The sequence below is a fragment of the Rhagoletis zephyria genome, unplaced genomic scaffold, assembly GCF_001687245.7.
Source record: "Rhagoletis zephyria isolate East Lansing unplaced genomic scaffold, Rhagoletis_zephyria_1.1 Rzeph_scaffold_00416, whole genome shotgun sequence".
Taxonomy (NCBI): domain Eukaryota; kingdom Metazoa; phylum Arthropoda; class Insecta; order Diptera; family Tephritidae; genus Rhagoletis; species Rhagoletis zephyria.
The window spans coordinates 188,298-209,291 of NW_016157500.1; the positions used below are offsets into that span (position 1 = coordinate 188,298).

The 20,994-nt window shown below is 35.6% G+C and overlaps 1 protein-coding gene across 1 annotated transcript in view; it reads left to right on the plus strand.

The window, feature by feature from the left end:
* Ir25a (ionotropic receptor 25a) overlaps positions 1–20,994 on the plus strand; it is a 75,308-nt gene that overhangs the window by 15,169 nt on the left and 39,145 nt on the right. The window contains exons 3-5 of the mRNA XM_017611514.1: positions 1,750–2,226; positions 3,430–3,667; positions 4,078–4,192. Coding sequence (XP_017467003.1) covers positions 1,750–2,226; positions 3,430–3,667; positions 4,078–4,192 — 830 coding nt within the window. The remainder of the gene's footprint in view (positions 1–1,749; positions 2,227–3,429; positions 3,668–4,077; positions 4,193–20,994) is intronic.

A 20,994-nucleotide genomic window follows, 5' to 3' on the forward strand; every position in this document is an offset into this window, starting at 1 on the left:
CATCAGCTCCTCGCCGCCGTACTTGAATAGCTCGGCTGGCAGGCCGTCATCACCAGCAGTTTTGTTGTTTTTCAGCCGCGTAATCGTTATAGTCAGGCGGTGAGACATCGACTCCATCGACATCGACTGGGGGCTCGAAAAAGCGTGGAAAGTGCTCCCTCTATAATTTACGTACGTTCTGGAGATTAGTCTCTAGGTCGCCGTTAGTCTCTAGGTTCCGTTAGTCGCCTAACTCTCCGATTCCGATTCGGGGGTTTTTTCTGTCGGCCAGCATCTCAAGATCTTCGCACTCACGTATTTCGGCCTATCTCTTCTTATTGTGGCAAATACGTCGCGCTTCCTTCTTCAGTTCCCTATAACGGTCCCATCTAGCTTGCGTTGCTCCCGGTCGCAGCGCGGCCCTATAGGCGGGGTCTTTTTTCCCTGCGGCTTCTTGACATTCCTCATCTTACCAGTTGTTCTTTCGGGCTCGCTGAAATCCAACTACTTCTTTGGCGGCGGTACTTAATGATCGGGAAATGTGGTTCCACTGCTCGCGTATGTCGGATTGTTGAAGAGTGCTCTCAGAGAGCAGGTGTGGGAGGCGAGTGGCGAATAAATTGGCCGTGTGCTGTGATTGCAGCTTTTCGACGTTAAGCTTTCCTCGCATATTTGGGCGCACATTTTTTGCTGCACAGAGGCGGGTGCGTATCTTGGCTACAACAAGATAGTGGTCCGAGTCGATGTTTGGCCCTCGGAGTGTACGTACATCTAAAACGCTTGAAGTATTCCTTCCGTCTATCACCACATGATCGATTTGGTTTCTCGTTTTTCGATCTGGAGACAGCCATGTAGATGTAGCTTGGTGGATGTTCTTATGCTGGAACCTAGTTTACATATTACCATAGTCCGTTATCGGACGTTTCGTCGTGGAGGCTGAATTTTCCGACGGTGGCGCCAAAGATCCCTTCCTTGCCCACCTTGGCTTTAAAATCGCTGAATACGATTTTGATATCGTTTCAGGGGCAGCGCTCATATGTACGCTCCAAACGTTCATAGAAGAGATCCTTGGACGTCTTGTCCTTCCCTACCGTTGGGGCATGGGCGCACATGAGCGAGATGTTGAAGAATCTCGCTTTGATGCGGATTGTGGCTAAACGTTCTTCCACGGGGGTGAACGCCAGTTCTCGGCGGCGGAGTCTCTCTCCTACCACGAATCCAACACCGAATTCGCGCTCCTTTACATTGCAACTGTAGTAGACGTCGCAAGGCCTCACCCTTACCTTGCCTTGCCCCATCCATCGAATTTCTTGGATGGCGGTGATGTCAGCCTTTGTCTTCCCGATGACATCAACCTGCCGGGCGGAGGCATCTTCCCCATTAAGGGTCCGGATATTCCAGGCGCATACCCTCAAATCATAGTCCTTTACGTACGCTTGCCGTGGTCCTCATAAAAAAAGCGGAGCTCATCCGAGGCTTTCTGAACTTTTTCATTGGGCGGGATTTTAACGTGGCGGGACCCACACCTAGCGCACGCGAAGTTTTACGGCTTCGCACTTTAGCTCGCTCCCAAACGGGTGTTTGATTGCTACCCAGAGTATGCGTGGATATAAATATCCGGACGTTGTGACCTGCGAATTGAACCGTACGCTCAATAATCACTTCTGGCCACTCCCAGGTGAATGGTAGTCAAAGGTTTTCCACTTCTGCGCACGGAACCATCCTCTATCTACTAATTTACTAATTTACGTTTCATTAATTTCTTTACAGTTTGTTCAAAGTACGCGGAGAGTATTGATCGTAAACAGCCGCCTCATATCGTATTCGATACTACAAAATCGGGAATAGCCTCGGAGACAGTTAAGTCGTTCGCACAAGCACTGGGTTTACCTACCGTCAGTGCTTCATATGGGCAGGAAGGTGATTTGAGGCAATGGCGCGACTTGGATGAGAGTAAACAAAAATATTTGCTGCAGGTAATGCCTCCGGCCGACCTAATACCGGAAGTTGTTCGGAGCATTGTTCGAAAGATGAATATAACAAATGCAGCTATATTGTATGATGACACATTCGTCATGGATCATAAATACAAATCCTTATTGCAAAATATACAAACCCGTCATGTAATTACGGGCATTGCTAAGGAGGGAAAGCGAGAACGCGAGGAACAAATCGAGAAATTACGAAATTTGGATATAAATAATTTTTTCATATTGGGGAATCTAATGTCCATACGCATGGTTTTAGGTAAGATTGTTTTGGGAAAATTAGTAGATGTTTTGTATTTCCGGAAGTCACATAGGTCTGAATTTTGTTCTTAGGGCAGAGGAAAATGTCTGAATTTTGGAAAGTTTGATTAAAATATCGTACACTGGGAAAACACTATGGATGTGATATCCATAGAAATTGATGACTATGTCTATCAATGAGATATCATTAACTATACATGTGATATTCATATTAAATACTTAATGGGAGACAAATAAAATTTTATAGATAAGTATCCAGTCAAAATGGATATCCCATCCATAATTAATGGATGGGACGGGACTGCCAACTTTCATTGACATCACATCCATTGTGTTTTCTCCGTAAAATGCCTGTATGTAAATAGAAACATAAATCCCTCTAGTACTGCTGGAGTCAATCGCTACTTTTGAACCACTACTGCACCGACTCCTAGGTAAGTAGTTACTCTATTAACTCATGGTCGTGTAGAGTCGAGCCAGTCGGAAGCAAAACCCTCCAGTACTGCTGGAGTCAATCGCTACTTTTGAACCGGTACTGCACCGAGTCCTAGGTAAGTAGCTACTCTATTAATCCGTGGTAGTTCACATGGTAGTGCAGAGTCGATCCAGTCGGAAGCAGAATAGAGGGCACCCATAAATCACGCAAGTGGCTACTTTAGTAACTCCCGGTAATGCAGAGAGAGCCGATGGTGACTACTGCCTAGGACATTGCCTTGTAAAAGTAAACGATGAAATACATTGCAAGTAGTCGGTCGGTAATTGACTGAGTTTACCAGGTAACTACCGATTCATCAGTCCTGTAGTCGCTCCTCCGTACTGCAGGGATACGACTGCGAATAATACATACATATACGAAATATCTCTTTTTTTTATTATTACCTCCCTTTTATTTATTAGCTCGGGATGTAACTATGTAATATTGATGCGCCTAAAAGATGCAGAGATTTCTACTATCAAGTTACATACCTGATGACAGTACGAATGGAAATTATAATAGCGGGGTTTTAGTTTTTTAAACTATAATTTTATTTATTAACATTGACAATGAAGTTATTATTTTGTAACGAATTGCCGTCCTTGCCAAATTCTGTTTGAAGATATGAAAATTATCGAAAAAATTGCCTCCGCCTTTTTTTATTTTGTAGTAGCGATAAATTAGAGTTTATCGAACATTTAATACGAGTCTTATCAACATTCGCAGAATCCGTTAAGCCGTCCTATTTCGAACGCAACTTCGCCTGGCACGCAATCACCCAGAGTGAGGGTGAAGTGAGTAGTCAACGGGACAATGCAACTATCATGTTCCTGAAACCAATGTCGTACGCTCAGAATCGTGATCGTTTTGGACGTCTAAAGACTACTTTCAATCTCAATGAAGAACCGCAAATAATGTCAGCCTTTTACTTTGATTTGGCGCTTCGCACATTCTTGGCTATTAAGTAAGCTACAGATTTACACATCGTAGGATTTCTTAAGGCCAGTATGCAGCTCTCAAGAAAAGCAAAAACTCCATATAAAGTGACGTACAGGAAATGGCTAAGAAATTTTCTTGTGTAAAATTTTCTTGCGGCAGTACGCAGTTCTTAAGAAATTTGCTATGCTTTTCGGTTTTCTAAAGTTTTTTGTGAAAAAAGAGCACAAGGTAACCCATGCTTGCAACAGAAATATATGCCCGTTCCATTATTTCTTGAGGAAAGAGTGAGGCGACAGGCTGATGAAGTATGAAATGTCAAAATTCCTTGGACACATACACGAAATAATGGCAATTTTTCTTGACCGTTTTCTTGAGAGTTGCATACTGGCCGTTAAACCGAAATAAATTAAAAATTACACATTATCTACTTTGCAGGGATATGCTACAATCAGGAGCTTGGCCAAAAAATATGGAGTACTTAGGTTGTGACGAATTTCAAGGTGGAAATACGCCAGAAAGAAATATTGACCTTAAGGCAGCGTTTACTATGGTGAGTTATGTAGATATATATATGTACACTGAAGAGCAAAACTGTAACAACAGAACGGACAGTTTGATTTGTGGTAATGTACTTTTTCAGTTTATTAACTTTATGGTAATTAAAATTTGCATTTCGCCTTACCGATGTTTAACTAAACGTTTGACAATAAAAATTTTAAGATTCGCATATGGAAACTCAGAAAAAAACTACCAAATAAAAATTAACTGAATTGTTCCAGTTTTGCACCCTCTTAGTAATTGCTGAATTTTATAATTCAAAGAGGAGTTCTGGTTCATTTCCTGAAATTTTGTAATCAAGGCGCGTGAGACTTTCGCTGTGAGTGCTTTAAGTGCACATACCAAGCAAAAAATAATAATAAAACAAGTAAGAAAGTCTAAGTTCGGGCGGAGCCGAACATTAAATACCCGGCGCAAGTATTAAATATATGTTTTCCACCTTTCCGAAAGCTACCGCTACATGATAAGCCGGGGTGTATACATTTTAAGTAANGTCAGAAAGTCCACCCTATAAAAAAAGAAATCATATCGGCCTTATCTTATGGTCTTATGGTTATCTAAAGAAGCGATAAAAGTGCGGACCTCAGTCTGCAAGGTCAAGAGACCACAAAAAAGCAGTTTGCCAGGCTAGGCATATTGGTGGGTCTCTGAATACCAATAAACTTTGGTTCCAAATCAAAACCTACTGCTTTTTCACCACAAAGGACTGACTGAACATTATGTAAGACGGTTTTACAGCACAAAGATAAGGAGGAAAAAGTCTGCCTTGACAACCAGAATAATTTTTAGTCAGAAGCGCATTTCTACAAAGAAAAATCATTGGATTGGTATTATTTTGAATCGGGCATTTCCAAGTTCTTTATAAACGGCCACACTATTCCACCATAATTTAATATTAATTGATATTTTGACTCTGAGGATATAATTAAACGCTTCCAGTCGGAATATTGGTTCAGGTGCTGCGGAAATGCATCAGGGATACGCCTAACCCTTCAAAATATTTAAACAATTAGGTTTGTATGGGTACATTTAATGAAGTAGGGCCGTGTTACGCCTTAGGGAGCATGAACTGAGGTAAAATCGATGGTAAAATGAAAAGTGACAATAAATGAACATTTCGAAAGGATTTGGCAATTTCTGAGAATATTTTTCGCAAGCTTTTATCAATTTAAACAGGACAATGTTCAGAAACATTCTCCGATACTGGGGCCAAATAGGTAGATATCCCAAGCTTTTATAATCATGGAGTAAACCTGCGTAAAACCCAGATTTGAGTCCGACAGCAAACTTATGGAAGTGGTTGAAAATGCCACTGTTCAATTACGAAAATTCAGCCAACCGCATGCAAGACCTTGGGCACGGCGTTGAGGAAAACGGGTACGCAATCTTTAACAGATTTCATCTAAAAACTGTGCGACAGTATAGAGAAGCAACGTATACGTCACGGTCATGCGGTGGTGAGTTTTTGTTAACACGCAGATCCAATAAGATAGATCGTGTCAGCCAGCAAGGTTTGTAACGGTAGCGCAGCAGCAAATATGACTGGTAGCGGCTACCACATATAGCGACGTACTAACGGAACTCGAAGTACAATTTGAGAAACACCTACGTATCCTGCAACTTAAAAACGAGATCAGGAAACTGGAGGATGTTAATGCGACCCCAACATTTCCAGTAAATTTTAGCAATATCGAAAACGTAACAGACCCCACGTATTAAAACTGCCCCGTGAAATCAGTAGCAGCGATTGATGGAATAGACAACGAGTTGGAGGGGGTGTATTCTAAAGAAATGGTAAATGTCCGTGGATATCTGTTTTCCAAAAAGCATAAACTTCAAAAATTTTGTTTCCTTATTTGATACAGGCAACTCTAATAGTTTCGTGCGGCGATCGTTGGTAGGAAATGTGAATGAACGTATACGTGAACAAAAATCAATGTCACAATTTAAAAGTATGCTAGGACCTGAACAACAAATGCGTATATTAACACACTATAGGAATATTAAAAAACCACTTAGTTCATATATTGCCAGATGAATGGCTACCATTTCCTTTGCTACTCAGTAGAGACTTCTTAAACCAATATGTACAACATATTTTCGTACATGAATAAAAACAACAAAATAAATGAAGTGAATTTTGAGTTTATAAAAAATAATTTGGTTTTTAATAATGGGTGTGTGAAAATTGAGAAAAAGCAGGAAATAAAAACCGATAAGCAAAAAAGTTAGGTGGATAGCAATTTGACAATTTCGGCAACACAGCTAGCATTTAGTGAAATCTGTAACATTGACATTGAGGATAAAGCTTGTGGTGGCAACTATCGATAGTTTGCCACCACTAGCTTTATCCTCAATGTCAATGTCGCGACTATCGATAGTGGGCGATATTTTTTTAAAACTATCGATAGTCGCCTATATTGAAAAGATAAAAAATCTGATTGGGGCGTATTCATAGTCAAAATCAAGTTGCTACTTAAAGTTGGTTGTAACTTTTTTGACAGATAACCTATCCAAAATTATGTCAAAAAGCTACAACTAACTTTAAGGGCCAATTACAAATGAATATTTAAACGGCACTTAGGTTTAATTGTGGATTGTTGTTTAAATGCCATTTAGCCTTCGTTGGGTTTCAGATCAACTTCGTTTTAATATGCCAAACAATTGGCAGCTCTGCTGCTTGTTCCTTGAAATTGTTGTTGCATTTGCTTGTTTGTTTACATTTTGTGCTGAACAGCTGATTGTTTCTTGATGGGATTTGGTGGGATTGATTAAGTAACATACCAATCCATCTAGGTTGTTTAATACAAACACAGGGTTGCATATCTTATATTTAAATAGCCAATATTGGCCATTTAAGGGCAGATTAAATATATGATCTAAAAATGAATAGGGGAAGTTAATCAACAATCTCTACTTACGTAGGCCATCTGAAATTGGGCCTAAGTACCAACTATGAATACGCCCCATTGCGTTAAATATACAGCCCAATTCTTAATACATCCGGGAATTTGTTTAACCCGAGAAAGAAATCGTTCAATAATTAACTCCCACTGAAAAACTATCGATAGTGAAAAAAACCAAAACTATCGATAGTGAAAAAAAACCAAAACCATCGATAGTATCAGTAGTACCATCGATTGTTTGCCACCACTAGGTAAAGCATGCGTTGATGGTGGTAACCCTAAGTTACCTTCAGAAGTACTTCCGGAGAGTAATTATGAAGCGAAAATTGTGTTAAAATCAAATAAATCAACCTTCTGCAAAACAAGATGCCTTTCGTTCGGGGAGAAGACTGAGGTTAATAGTATCATTACTAAAAAAGGGCATCATCAGGCACAGTGACTAACTTTTATTCATCACCAATTGTGCTTACAAAAAATAAGTCGGGGGAAACTCGAATGTGCTTGGACTGTAATTGATTGCAAAGGACAATTATCCACTCCCATTGATTGAAGATTGTCTGGAATATTTAAGGGCAATAAAATTTCTAACGTCATATATCTTAAATCCGGCTTCTTAAATCTTAAAAAATTTAAATTAGCCTATAGTGAAGTAGAATATCTAGGATAAAAGTATCAGAGTATTGAATACATACATGTAATACTTCTATATTGCTAGTACATTCAAAGTACATTCCCCAACTTCAGAGTGCCGACATATTGAAAAAAGAAAGAGAGATCCGATAAGAGAATGTATTCAAAATGACAATTTTACTTTTCAAAATTCAGGAGCCTTTTAACAATAAAAAATATAATTTTTGCAAATCTATGAGAAACGCTGGTGGTGTCAGAGGATAAAAGTACCAAATAGAGAAGGACTTGGCATCAGTTGTAAGTATCTTCTATTTTCCAATTTTTCAGCTTTCCAAAGAACGAAGAGCCTCGGAGAAGGTCGACATATCGAGCCCTAACCGCTAAAATAATGTATATATTTTTAACCGACTTCCAAAAAAGGAGGAGGTTATCAGTTCGTCGGAATATTTTTTTTTTTTTTTTTATGTATGTTACCGCATAACTTTGGACCACGTCAACCGATTTCGATAATTCTTTTTGCATCGGAAAGGTAGTGTCTCAGAGGTGGTCCCATACTAATCTGGTTGAGATCCGATCAGTGGATCATGAGATATATATATATATTTTTTTTTTATATGGTAGTTGAAGTCGGTTTTTTTTTTCTAAAAATTACTAGTTTAAATTTACTTTTTGATGCAGGTGCTCTAAGAGTATTTATAGATCAAAATTAAATTTTGAAAAAAGTTCGCTTACTTTATTTTCGCGGCTAGGGCTCGATATGCATTGCGGCTTGAAGGAAACATGAGGCCGTGAAATTTGTGTTTGTTAGTAAAATTCTCTGAACTGCCCCGGTTATGATATGGCACTTCATTCTATGTAGTAGTTCACAATCACAAAAATTTTCATAGGCTGTCTTTGATTTCGAATTGAAAACTCATTGCGATCATATTGTACTAGCAATATAGAAGTAATACATATGGGCGAAAAATTCTAAACTGGACTTCGGATTTCAGTCAAGTTTGAATTTTTGCGTGAAAATTTGTGAGTAGAGAGGTTTATAGATTTTAAAGAGATTCTGAGAATTTTTTGGAAAAATTTTAATTTTTAAAGTTTTTATAAGCAATTACATTTTTAAGCAATCTCTTTTTTTTCAAAACTCATTTTCTCTTAAAGTATTTTAAGAAAGTCGATGCAACTTTTTTCGTAAGCGTAGTGTCATTGGAGCTTTAAAAAAAAAATATTATTATAGTTTAGAAAAAAAAAATTAAATTGAAACATTATAAATATTCAAGTTGCATTGGAAAATTCAGAGTTTACCTGGAAGGTTTGAAATTGAAGAAAGTAGCACTAAACCTTTATAAAAAACTAGTTAACAGTCGGATTTCAAGGTGGGCTCTAGGGCTTGAAAACTGCAATAATCAGTACAATATCCCATCGGGCGGGTATAAAAATGCCGCACGTAGATGCCCTAAGTAGGATCTAAACCAATATTGAAAGAACGGTGGCCATAATTAACAGTGAAGTACAAATTTCCAGCTACAAATTATACAAAATAGAGATAAAAAATATACTTGAGTTAAAAAATAGGTTAGAGAAGGAAGAACTGACCAAATTTGCAATGGAAAACGGCGTTATTTTTAGAAGATGCGAAAATCGCTTATTGCTATTCGTCCCTAAGGAACTAGAAAGAGAACTAATTAGATCAACGCATGAGCAGTTAGGGCACCAAGGTGTTAACAAATGCTACCAAAAACTTAAAGCGAATTTGATACCAGAATATGAAATCGAAAATTAACGATTTTAAGAAATACTGCATAAGGTGCATTATGTATTCAGCGCCAGAAAAGGCAAACAATAACAACCTGCATAATATTCTAAAAGAACCGAAACCCTTTCACACAATACACCTGGACCATTTGGGACCACTTCCGTCATTGCAATCAAATCGAAAAGATATTTTAGTAAAAATATATGCATCCACCAAATATGTTAAACTTTACCCCGTGTTAACTACCAGTACGAAAGAAGTAACAGCTGCCCTAAATAAATACTTTGAGTATAACAGCCGTCCCCATAGATGCATAACTAATTTGACCGGAAGTACAGTACTTCTTTTTTCGCTCTTATACTTCGTACTTCGAAGTACAGTCAAATGTACTTCTTTGCGATATTTTTTACTTCAGGGGGGAGATTCTGTAACCAGTTGGCGACAATTTTCCGATCGCTATCACAATTTTTGATGCATAATATAAATATTTTTTTATATTGAAGCCTGCAATATGAAAAAATTTGAAACTAACCAAAGCGACCCTGAACCATGTTAAAAGCTTGTAAACACTAGATATAAGTATGTTTCAATAATATGTTCGAGGTCGATCGACTTTGGTCAGATTGGCCGAGATGTAGCAAATTAACTCTATGTAAACGGTATGTAGTAAATAGAATACATTAACACCACTATAGAATAATCTGGCAACACTAGCCATTTGATAAGATATCTGTAAATAACATATGGTCTGGTAACACAGGCTATTAAATAGATTCAATATTCATTTGTCAGCAAACCCAACCGCATCAATAACGCAAAGTTCTTACACTTCCGACGTTCTTGAATTATAGAAAAATTCGTGTAAGAAAATGCAGATATTACAGTTCATGCAATTAAAGAAAAACTTGACAGTCCGCATATTTCTGTAAGTAAAACTACCATAAATAATGGACTGACAAAAATTTAAAATAACACTCAAGAAGCAACTAAGGAAATTGATTAATGAAGGAATGAGCAACGAAGATAGTGCGCTGTACGCTTCACACAATATGTCCCATAAACCAGTGAGCATTTGGTATTCATCGACGAAAGTGGATTCAATTTGCACCTGAGACGGTCACTTGCTCGCCCAGGGAGAGGTACTAGAGCCGTGGTGACCGTGTCCACAGTCAGAGGTCGCAACGTGTCTCCTGTCCTAGCCCTCAACATTACTGGAGTCATTCATACAAAAGTTATTATCTCAAGAATGACCACGGCTGCAGTTTCTTGTGATTTTCTCCAAGAGCTAAATGAAAAGCTAACTTTATCAAAAAACGCTGTGTTAATCATGAGTAATGCTCAATTTCATAAGATCCCAGATGAGGATACAATTTTGGCCACCTTACTCACCAATGCTGAAACCGGAGGAGAAAGCCTTTTCAAAAATTTAAAACATAGCCAGGACATGCAGCAGTAACACCAAATGGCTGCGCCTTCTGCGTAGTGGATATCTTTCTTACCCTGCCTTTGGCTTGATATGTATGTACATATGTACATACCTAAATAGTCAAACAAAAACGTAAAAATTTCATACAATTCAGGCCTGAAATACGTACATGTGCAGCAACGTTGCATGCAGTGCTGCACGTTTTCTGCAAATATTCTGCGTTGTTAACTACAGCAGCAAATTCTCACCCCTATTCTGCAACTCTTTCGTATTCGCATTTTGCTACGAATCATGGAAATAGTATGCTGCAATCCGAATCGTATTTTCGAAATTCGTAACAATGGCATGCCTAAAAACGAATGAGTAACCTTTTTTGCGTAATTTTGTACGAAAACAATTCTGTGTCGGAGGCAAGACATAAGATGTAAATCGATGTGTATTTGCAGGATATATTAGTGGTGTTCATTTAAACAGATAAATTTACCTTTCGCATATACGTCTATTTTTATCCACTGCTTTATATAAGCGAGCAAACAAGAATATTTGTTGCCCCTTATCGAGAAACTTGGGTCCGGTTTAGTTATTTATACAATGATTTTCTGTTGTTGTGTCCAAACGCATAACCCGAATCCAAAAACTTTAACATACACGTGTAATCAAGGGATCACACTTTTATTTAAAGTAAATGTTTCAAATTTCCGACCACTAGCTTATTAATAAATTCAGTTTGCACTATGTACTTTTTTGCAAATTTCGATGTCGGTTCTGCGCAAAAATACTATGGATGGCGTAGCCGGAGTTCTATGCACAAGCAATGTTGTATACCTTTGACATGCGGAAGCCCCTCTTCTCCGGCAACACAGAGAGGTGACTCTACATAGTAAGGGTTGTATTCCCTAAGCGCGGCCGAAGGCAGAAGCAAGCGCAACAGGTGGTGCACCGAACAAAGTGCATGTTTTCAATGGAAGAAGCTGTTATTGTATTAACTGGATTGAGAACCAGTTCTTCAGGCTTAGAAGGTTCAACAATTCAACCAGAAGCTCATAGATGCGCCCATGATTACTATGCCAGACAGCTCCGCATATCTTTGTGAAATTATTTCCATAGCGCGCTCATACTCCGCTGCTATAATAGCAAATGCAATGAAATCCATCGTTTCCTTCAAAATATTTACAATCAGACATTTTTACAGTAAATAAGCACTTGAAGAGTGTTTTTCTAATTCCTTTCCACTTTGTTTTCCTTCATACAGCTTGTAGGGTATAAATACCTTGTTATTTTATACCTGTACTGTAACTACTTTAAATACTGGTACGTCAACCACCAAAAACTAAAAATCGAAAAAAATTTACATAGCGCACTTTGCAAGGGGACTACTCATATATTGGCGATCCTGCATAAAACTTGGACTAATAACACAACGACGAACTTCAAATATCTATCAACGAAAAGCGCAAGATCAAAGAAGCAACAAATCTCTTTCGAAATGTTTCAGCGCTGGCTCGATGTGCATCCGCTGTTGTCTTTTCATCTACAATAGTGTGACAATTTTTGCCAGTCCAACTGCCACAACTGTAAGGAGCAATAACCTATACAAACGCAATTCTTATATCCCTCAATACAATAACAACTAAAACTGAGAATACATCAACAAAGGCAAGCCTGGGAAACAAGTCACTTATCCAGTTTATCAATCGCTCCACATGGACAATTTTGCAACCTTAATTTCCACAACCTGCCATATCACATCTTCCTGAATCTGCGCAACCCTAACCACAATTTAAGTAAGCAACCAAGCATTACCCCCTGCTTATTTACCTGCACTGCTACCGCAACAGCAGCCATTCATTTCTCCATCAAGCCTCAGCGTCTATTGTCGTCGTTGTCATAACCAAACAAATTTTTAGTAATTACTAACATTTATTTAAATTTTTAGATAATTATTTATATATTTATATTTATTTTGTAGCTCCTTCTAATATTCGTTAACTTATCGTTTTATTGGAGGGGGAGTAAATGTAGGGTATAAATACCTTGTTCTTTTATACCTGTACAATTTTTATTTGTTCTGTTGTTCTTAGATTTTATTGAAATTTCTAAATGAAAAGTTTTTAACATATATGTAATACTTCTATANCCGACGATGCGAACCACAATGGAAGGTAAGAAATGGAAGATGGATGACATGAGAATGAAAGAATTATGAAATATCAGAATGTCGAAACGAATTTCAAAAATCTGANAGTAAGCAACCAAGCATTACCCCCTGCTTATTTACCTGCACTGCTACCGCAACAGCAGCCATTCATTTCTCCATCAAGCCTCAGCGTCTATTGTCGTCGTTGTCATAACCAAACAAATTTTTAGTAATTACTAACATTTATTTAAATTTTTAGATAATTATTTATATATTTATATTTATTTTGTAGCTCCTTCTAATATTCGTTAACTTATCGTTTTATTGGAGGGGGAGTAAATGTAGGGTATAAATACCTTGTTCTTTTATACCTGTACAATTTTTATTTGTTCTGTTGTTCTTAGATTTTATTGAAATTTCTAAATGAAAAGTTTTTAACATATATGTAATACTTCTATATTGCCAGTAAGCTAACTTCTCAATGTGTAAAGCTGATGCCACATAAAACGTTTGCTTCGCTTTACGTGACAGATTCGCTTTGACAGCTAAGATGAATTGTATGAAAATGCACAAAGCATGCCACATAGATCATTGAAGCTGCAGCGCGAAGCGAAAAGATGGCCAACTCCCATCTTTTTGCGCGCTTTGACAATCAGCCGGTTTAATATTTATTTTGTTTCGTCCAAATTCGAGTATTCATGCTGAAACATAAAACTCAATTACATTGCTGATAATTTTAAAGCAAAATATCTTAAATCCACAGCAATTTTGACGAGTAAAAAAGCAGTGCAAAATTGATTTCTTGGCGTTCATTGTGGCATACCTTTTGCGTCTGGCGCTTTGCTGGCAAATTTATAAATGTCACGCAAAGCTACAAAGTTTTATCTGGCATCAGCTTAAGCATTCCGAAATCAAAGCGAGACAGTCTAGTACTGTTTTTGTCAATGTATTGTGTACTTGAGAGCTGTTTTTGTGTATGTGTTGTGTACATGTTTATTTATAAACGTATGTGTTCCTTTTATTTCGTACGTGTTTATTGATATATCTGTACTGTAGTGTTTTCGGACGGTACTAGCTCTTACTGCCAATATAGGAGCATTACATATATGGTTTTTAAAATCATTAAAATAAAAGTCTTCAAACCATCGTATAAGTATACTTACAAGTATGGAATCCTATGCCCCTTTTTGTCTATTCTCCTTCTAACAGCGGACGTGCCTGCCAAACTGAAAAGCATGATGGCTGCAGTGTTTGACAGGCACGTCCGACGATGCGAACCACAATGGAAGGTAAGAAATGGAAGATGGATGACATGAGAATGAAAGAATTATGAAATATCAGAATGTCGAAACGAATTTCAAAAATCTGACAATGCGAATGACGTCAAAATTAAATAAATGCAGAATAGCGAAATGTCGAAACAGAAGAAATAGATGACAGGCACGTGTTCAAGGGTTTCGTGCAACAAAAACAGTTGTTGTGTTGCGCCATTCAATATTAAAAAAATTTTAATGTGGTTAAATACGCTGTTTTATTAAGTTGAAAAAACTACATATTTCGCCAGCCAAAAAGTGTATAAATAAATATATAGCATCTTGCTATAAGATTTATTTATAAAAACGGGATATGCTTTTTGTCTTATTCATAAAAAATAAAATAGATTTAAAGTGCTCTATACAGTAACATTAAAAAAAAAATCGATTTGTTTACTTTTTAAGAATTTTGGCATAACATTTAACTTAACTTTTTGTGCACGCATCTCTTCTTCTGTTTATTATTCTCAAATTTTTCTTTTCCTTAATACTCATTTGATTGAGTTTCAATTACACCCAGTAAGTCATGATAAAAACATTAGTAGGTAAAAGCATTCTCTCAATTCGTCGGCCATGATTTTTTTCTGACGTTTGCAAACATTTAAAAATCATATAAAATTTAAAATAAAAAAAATTAAATTGTTCACAATTGTCCTTGTTTGAGATTAAAAATGAGAATGTGTGTGCGAGCTTGAGTTCAAATTTTTTTAATTTTATTGCTGGCAAAATGTATTCAACAAAGTGTGATTGAATTTGACATTGCTCTCAGAAGAACCATCCTATAAAGTCAAATTGAAAAAATTTTGTATGCATTTTGAATCAATTGTTGATATTTTTTGGCATAATATTACCTTAAAAGAGAGCCTACCTGAGTTGTCAATCACACCTTGTTTAATACACCTTGATTGCTGGCAAACGTCAGACTGTCTCTCAATGATTTTATCTTGTAATGTTTTTATCATGGTAAAAATCAAAAAGAAATTTGTTCACCGTTTTACAACGGTATTTAAAGCTTTTTTTGTTCAAATTGAAAAGATTTCCTTCTTCGCACACTTCTCTCATGCTTTTTTATCGTAGTTAATATTCTGTTGACATCTAAATTGCCATACATATGGGCTGCATTTCTTTATTCATTCTGAACGTTTGGAATAAACTTTTTTGTTTACTTATTCTTTAGAACGTTCCTGATGATATGTAAACGTATATTTCAATGGCATTCTGTTTATTCTGGTTGTGAAATGGGTTTATCTGGAATGTATAAAGAAACGCAGCCTTTATGTCGTTGCCAATATGTACATTGTTTTCCGGCGTTTCCTCTGTGAACTTTTATAACTATATTCATAAAAATATTACTAATTTTGGTTTATAATTTTGTTCCATCTTGCTATTGCTGAATATCAAAAAGGAATTAATAAATAATAAAAAGTTAGTTACAATTTTAGTGAATAGTTCTTCAAATAAGAGTATTTTGTGGTTGAAATGACTTGATCGCCGGCAGGAACTTATCAACTTTTTTGCCAAAAACAAAGCAGACGGGAAGGAAAAATAGTTGTTCATTAACGATTTGTGCGAAATATCGTTCTTGAAACGCGCTACTGCTCACTTAATTTGTAAAAATTAAATTTTTTTACTTAATTGTTATATTTTTCTTCATTGTGGTAAATTTCCACATCATCACAGCAGCTGGCTGTCAAGCCGAAACCGAAAAAGACACCAGAACATTCAGGACGCAATCTTCTTTTCTACGATTATTGTACTGCTACTTTGAATTTCTCAATTTTGACAATTCGGATCTTAAAGTAAACGAAACCTCAGAAACTTTAAATGCACTGAAATTCACCAGTACCCACTTCCGCAAAAATCACCTTTTTTCGTATTTTCCTTGTTAAAAGTTATTGTAAATCATATATTTTTATCGCCTTATTCATAAAATATAAACATTTTAAAAAGCTTTTTAAATTGCCGCTTACAAACATTTTTCAATTTATAAACCTTTCTTTAAGCTACTTTATTTTCTATAAGGCTATTAGAAATTAGCATAATTAATACCGGGGAGAGACATCTGGTATTTCTTCATAGCATTTCCAAAGTACCATATGTCTGTCACCAAATATTATAATATTCTTCAAAATACTACGTGAGCAACCTAGTATTTTTTGTAGAAAGAATACAACTTTCCGAAGGTTGTAATTTTGTGGTATTCTCATCGTGAGTGGCCATTTCGCACTGAACATACCCAAAAATGACAGACGTCAGCTGCTCATGTATCAAAAAATCATTAAAATTTTCGCGCGATTGAAGCCAAAAGTTTGTACCGCAAGCTTTGATGTAATATATAAGCAATTTTTGCATTAGTTTTGCATTTTTATGTTTATGTGTTGTTTTTCAAAACATGTGATTTGACACTGAAATAATAAGTTAATGTCTGTTACTATGGTAGCATTTTAAATACCACAATAAATTTACAAGATGTCTGTCCCCGGTATAAAACACGTTCCTTATCGAAAAATTTATTATTAAGAAAATTGGCTGCTCTCACATTTTCTTTCAACATCCAATTCGACACAATCTTGTATTCTATCTTTCTTGTCAAATATGCATTATATCTAACTGTCATACTACTATTAACGGTTACCATGAATATTCATTAAAATCGTTTCAATTCGTAATAAACGTAGTTTACATACTTCTAGTCTAAATATATTTTTTAATATAAACTAGCTTTTTTAATTCTAAAATAAATCAACAATCTCAAGATTTATAAAAAATTTGTCTTCAATACGTGCCAAAACATCCCTGTTGATATCGTAATTCAAATAGAAATTAGAATAGAAATTTTGATGCAAAAGATTTTACGCGATATTTATCATACAAATTTATCATCTTACTTGTCCGTATGTCGCTCTGGAAAGAAATACATTTTAATTTATATGTTTTCTTAAAAATAAATGCAAATTGCCTATTTTTTCCACCGATAGGCACGAATATGGTATTCAAAACAGAAACAATGACAACGAATTTTACACACATTGTTGTATTTTAGCGCAAAACGATAAGTTTCACAATTAAATTAAAATTAAATTATTGCCTGGAACATACACATTTAGCGTTATTATTGGAAATGCAAGACTTGGCATGCAATTTTAATTTCTTATTTAATGAATTCAAATGAATAAAAACACATTTTTCTAAAATATTTCTCAATTTACATTTTAAAGTTTTTTCTGAAACTTGAATGTAACTCTGTGCGGAGAATGAGAGAATTGAAAATCAGGTGATCTCAGCTGTTTTCAAATGTAAACAAACAAAATGGCGCTTTCCATACTTGTAAGCCTATACAATGCTTCAAACTACAAACACAAAATTTTCTATTAAACAATAAAAAAATTAAAATTAATAAAATATCATCATGATATACAACTGTCTTCGAAAAACAACGGATAGCTGGCAATGCTGCACAGCTTTCAAAGCTGGTCGGATGGAAAGAACGCTTTAACGTTGGTGTATAATTTTTTTCTGGCTATGTATGAGTAATTAATACACGCTGGTTCTGCAATTCACTTCTGAGTGAATTTCATTCAAATTCGTTTTCTATTCAAATTGGCGGGGGTTGAAATTCACGCGGAAGTGAATTACAGAACCTGCCTGAATTGGTTTGTTGCATTATGGATATTGTTATATTATATTTGATTTAAAAAATAATTAATAACTCCCAATATTCAATGTGACTTTAAATATACGTCAAATTAAAATGTCTTTATGCGAATTCGTCTTGAGAATTCTTATGGTCTGATTATGCATACTTCGCATAACTTCGCACAACCATTCTTACCATTGCAATAAAAATGTATCTTAAGAAAATGTGAAGCAAAATCTTAACTCAACAGATGGCTAAGTTATTAAAAGTTCTGCTAATCTCTGGGTAATGGAATACATACAAAATACATACAAAATTACAGTTTGAAGTTTATGCGAAGTTATGCGAAGTATGCATAATCAGACCATTATACATACGTTTCATCAATTCGTTCGATGCTTATGGGAAAAAATTAGTCGTCATAACTTCAACAAGTGCTAATAAAAACACAAAAAGCTTTTACACTCGCCCTTAGATTTATGATAAATACCTTTCATCGACCCATATGAAACTGGATTCGTCTTCATAGCTTTCAGATGTGCTAGCATATAAAATTAAAAATTACAATCGTTGTCAACAATAAAGTTATAAAGTAACATACTTATACTTTATATTTTCGCTGTCTACGCCATGCAAAAAAGATAAGCTGTCCTCGTATTTCCATCGTTTTCCGGATGATGCAGCCGACCCATAAAGCTGGTTTCTTTTCTTCTTAGTCCTTATGTATTTATCCTTCAATGTTCTCCATCGATCTTTAAATGATTTTGCCAAAATTAAATAAATAAGTTAAATTAACTTTAATGAAAACAACAAATAATGGTGAATTTAGTTCACCTGCCAACTCTGCAAACTTTTTTCCCGAAGCCAGTTATTCTTGTAGGAGTGATGCCTTTTGCCATACTTAATTAATAGTTCCTCAAACTTAAAAAAAATGCATTCGAAATATAACGACTTCTGATTATTTGACAGTTTGCTTTGTGCTCATCCGTACCAGCGCCTCCAAATAGAGCTGGGATACTATCGATTAAAACACTTAATAAGGAAAAGGAAAACTATGCTTACGATGACCATATTTTAAAAATAAAAATACTGTATGTATAAGTTTTCACTATGCAAATTTTAATATCCTACGAGCTTTACCGAAAACGTAATATGTATTAAAAAGTAATTTAAAAGAAAAAGCTTTAAAGATAATAATGGTTAATTAAAAATAAAATCTTTTTTATTTCGATGTGAGTATAATTCGCTTTAAATGTGAAACAAATTGCACCATAAATACCAGGCTTTCAAATATCTCGACACTTGCGCTACCTACTGGTCCCAACCAACTCCCCAACTAGGCCCGAACTGGTCCCCAACTAATCCCGAAATGGTCCTGAAGAAGCCCCGTCTTTTAAGAGTTAAAACATTTTTTCGCACTCATAAGTATTATGAAAATACTTTTATAATATAAGTCTTTAAATAAAAGTCTTTGAAGACTTAAAACTATTTATCTCAATGAGAGTTATTATGAAAAAACTTGTATAATGTAAGACCTTGAATAATAATTATAGATGATTGAAAAAATCTTTATCTTAAAATAATAATTATTGATTGACTTTTATTCTTTTCTCTTATAATAGTTATGTCTCTGGAATTAAAAAATATGTTTTTATAATTCTGCTACCACCTTGTAGGAATTTTAATTATTCAACAATTTTGAATGACAAGAGAAGGTCATTTTCGATTGATAATTCAAAAAAGGGGCACCGAAATTGCGCATATGGAAACTGTGCATTTAGACATTATTTCGGTTTCAACCGAAACTGTGTATGCATATTTTCGGTTTTTGCCATATGGGTGTTTCCAGCGGAAGGTCCACCACGACAAAAAAATAAAAGTTTTATATCTAACGTATTTACGGGCCGATTTGTCTGCTTTTTAAAGTATATACTGGCTATGTAAGTAGAATCATGTTTGCATAAAATGGTCTTCCTAGGTGGTGCCAAGGTCGAGATATTTCGAAAAACCGTATTTATGGTCCGATTTGGTTCGAATTTGGCGTATGTGGTTGAAACATAATAAATCATAGATTTCTAATAAATTGACCCTGAATTGGCGCTGAAGTCAAAATATAAAGTATATTCTACATAAAATACATGTTTTATTTGCGTTAAAAATTCATTTAAAAGCAATATTAACAAAAATATAACGATGGAAATTTATGTCACGTGACGCCACGTCACGTCACGTTTCACACTTGGGGTTGTAAAAGAGAATTGAAACAATTTGCATTAATTCAAAAAACTCTAAAAACAACTAGAATTGCTCCAAATCATATTAAAATAAGTTTCATGAAAATAGCCATCCACAATTCGCAGAGTTTTGCGATTTTGTAAGAAAAGAAAAAATCAACTTCCATTTTTTGTCACGTAACGACACTCTCTTTAAATGCTTATATTTCAGGACCAAGCAGTTCGATTGACTTAATTTTTCGGTTAAATATAGAGCTAATTATGTACTATACAATGGCCTAAAAAAGTTAAAGAAAACAAATGGTATTCCTTTTTTGTATCACATTGAAATCGTACGACTGTCACGTGCGCCACCATGGGAATGCCCATATGCATTATTTCGGTTTTCATGTGCATGTATGCATTACTTGGTTTTGAATTATTTCGCTTTTAAAACGAAAGTATGCATATGCATAATTTCGGTATTTTCTCATATGCATTATTTCGGTTTTCAATCGAAACTTTGCATGTATGCATTACTTCGGGTTTTTCATACGCATTATTTCGGGTTTCAACCGAAACTGTGCATGTATGCATTACTTTGTTTTTCACATATCCCTATAAACTTTTTTGTTAAATCTCAATTTGAGATGAATTTGAGAATCAGTCCTTTTCTCAAATCTTTAATTAATTAATTAATCCCAACGGCTTTTTACCCTCCATTCCCGCCCAATCGACACGAGGGGCGCAGTCTGCCTGACGTACGGAACCTTTTTTTTTTTTTT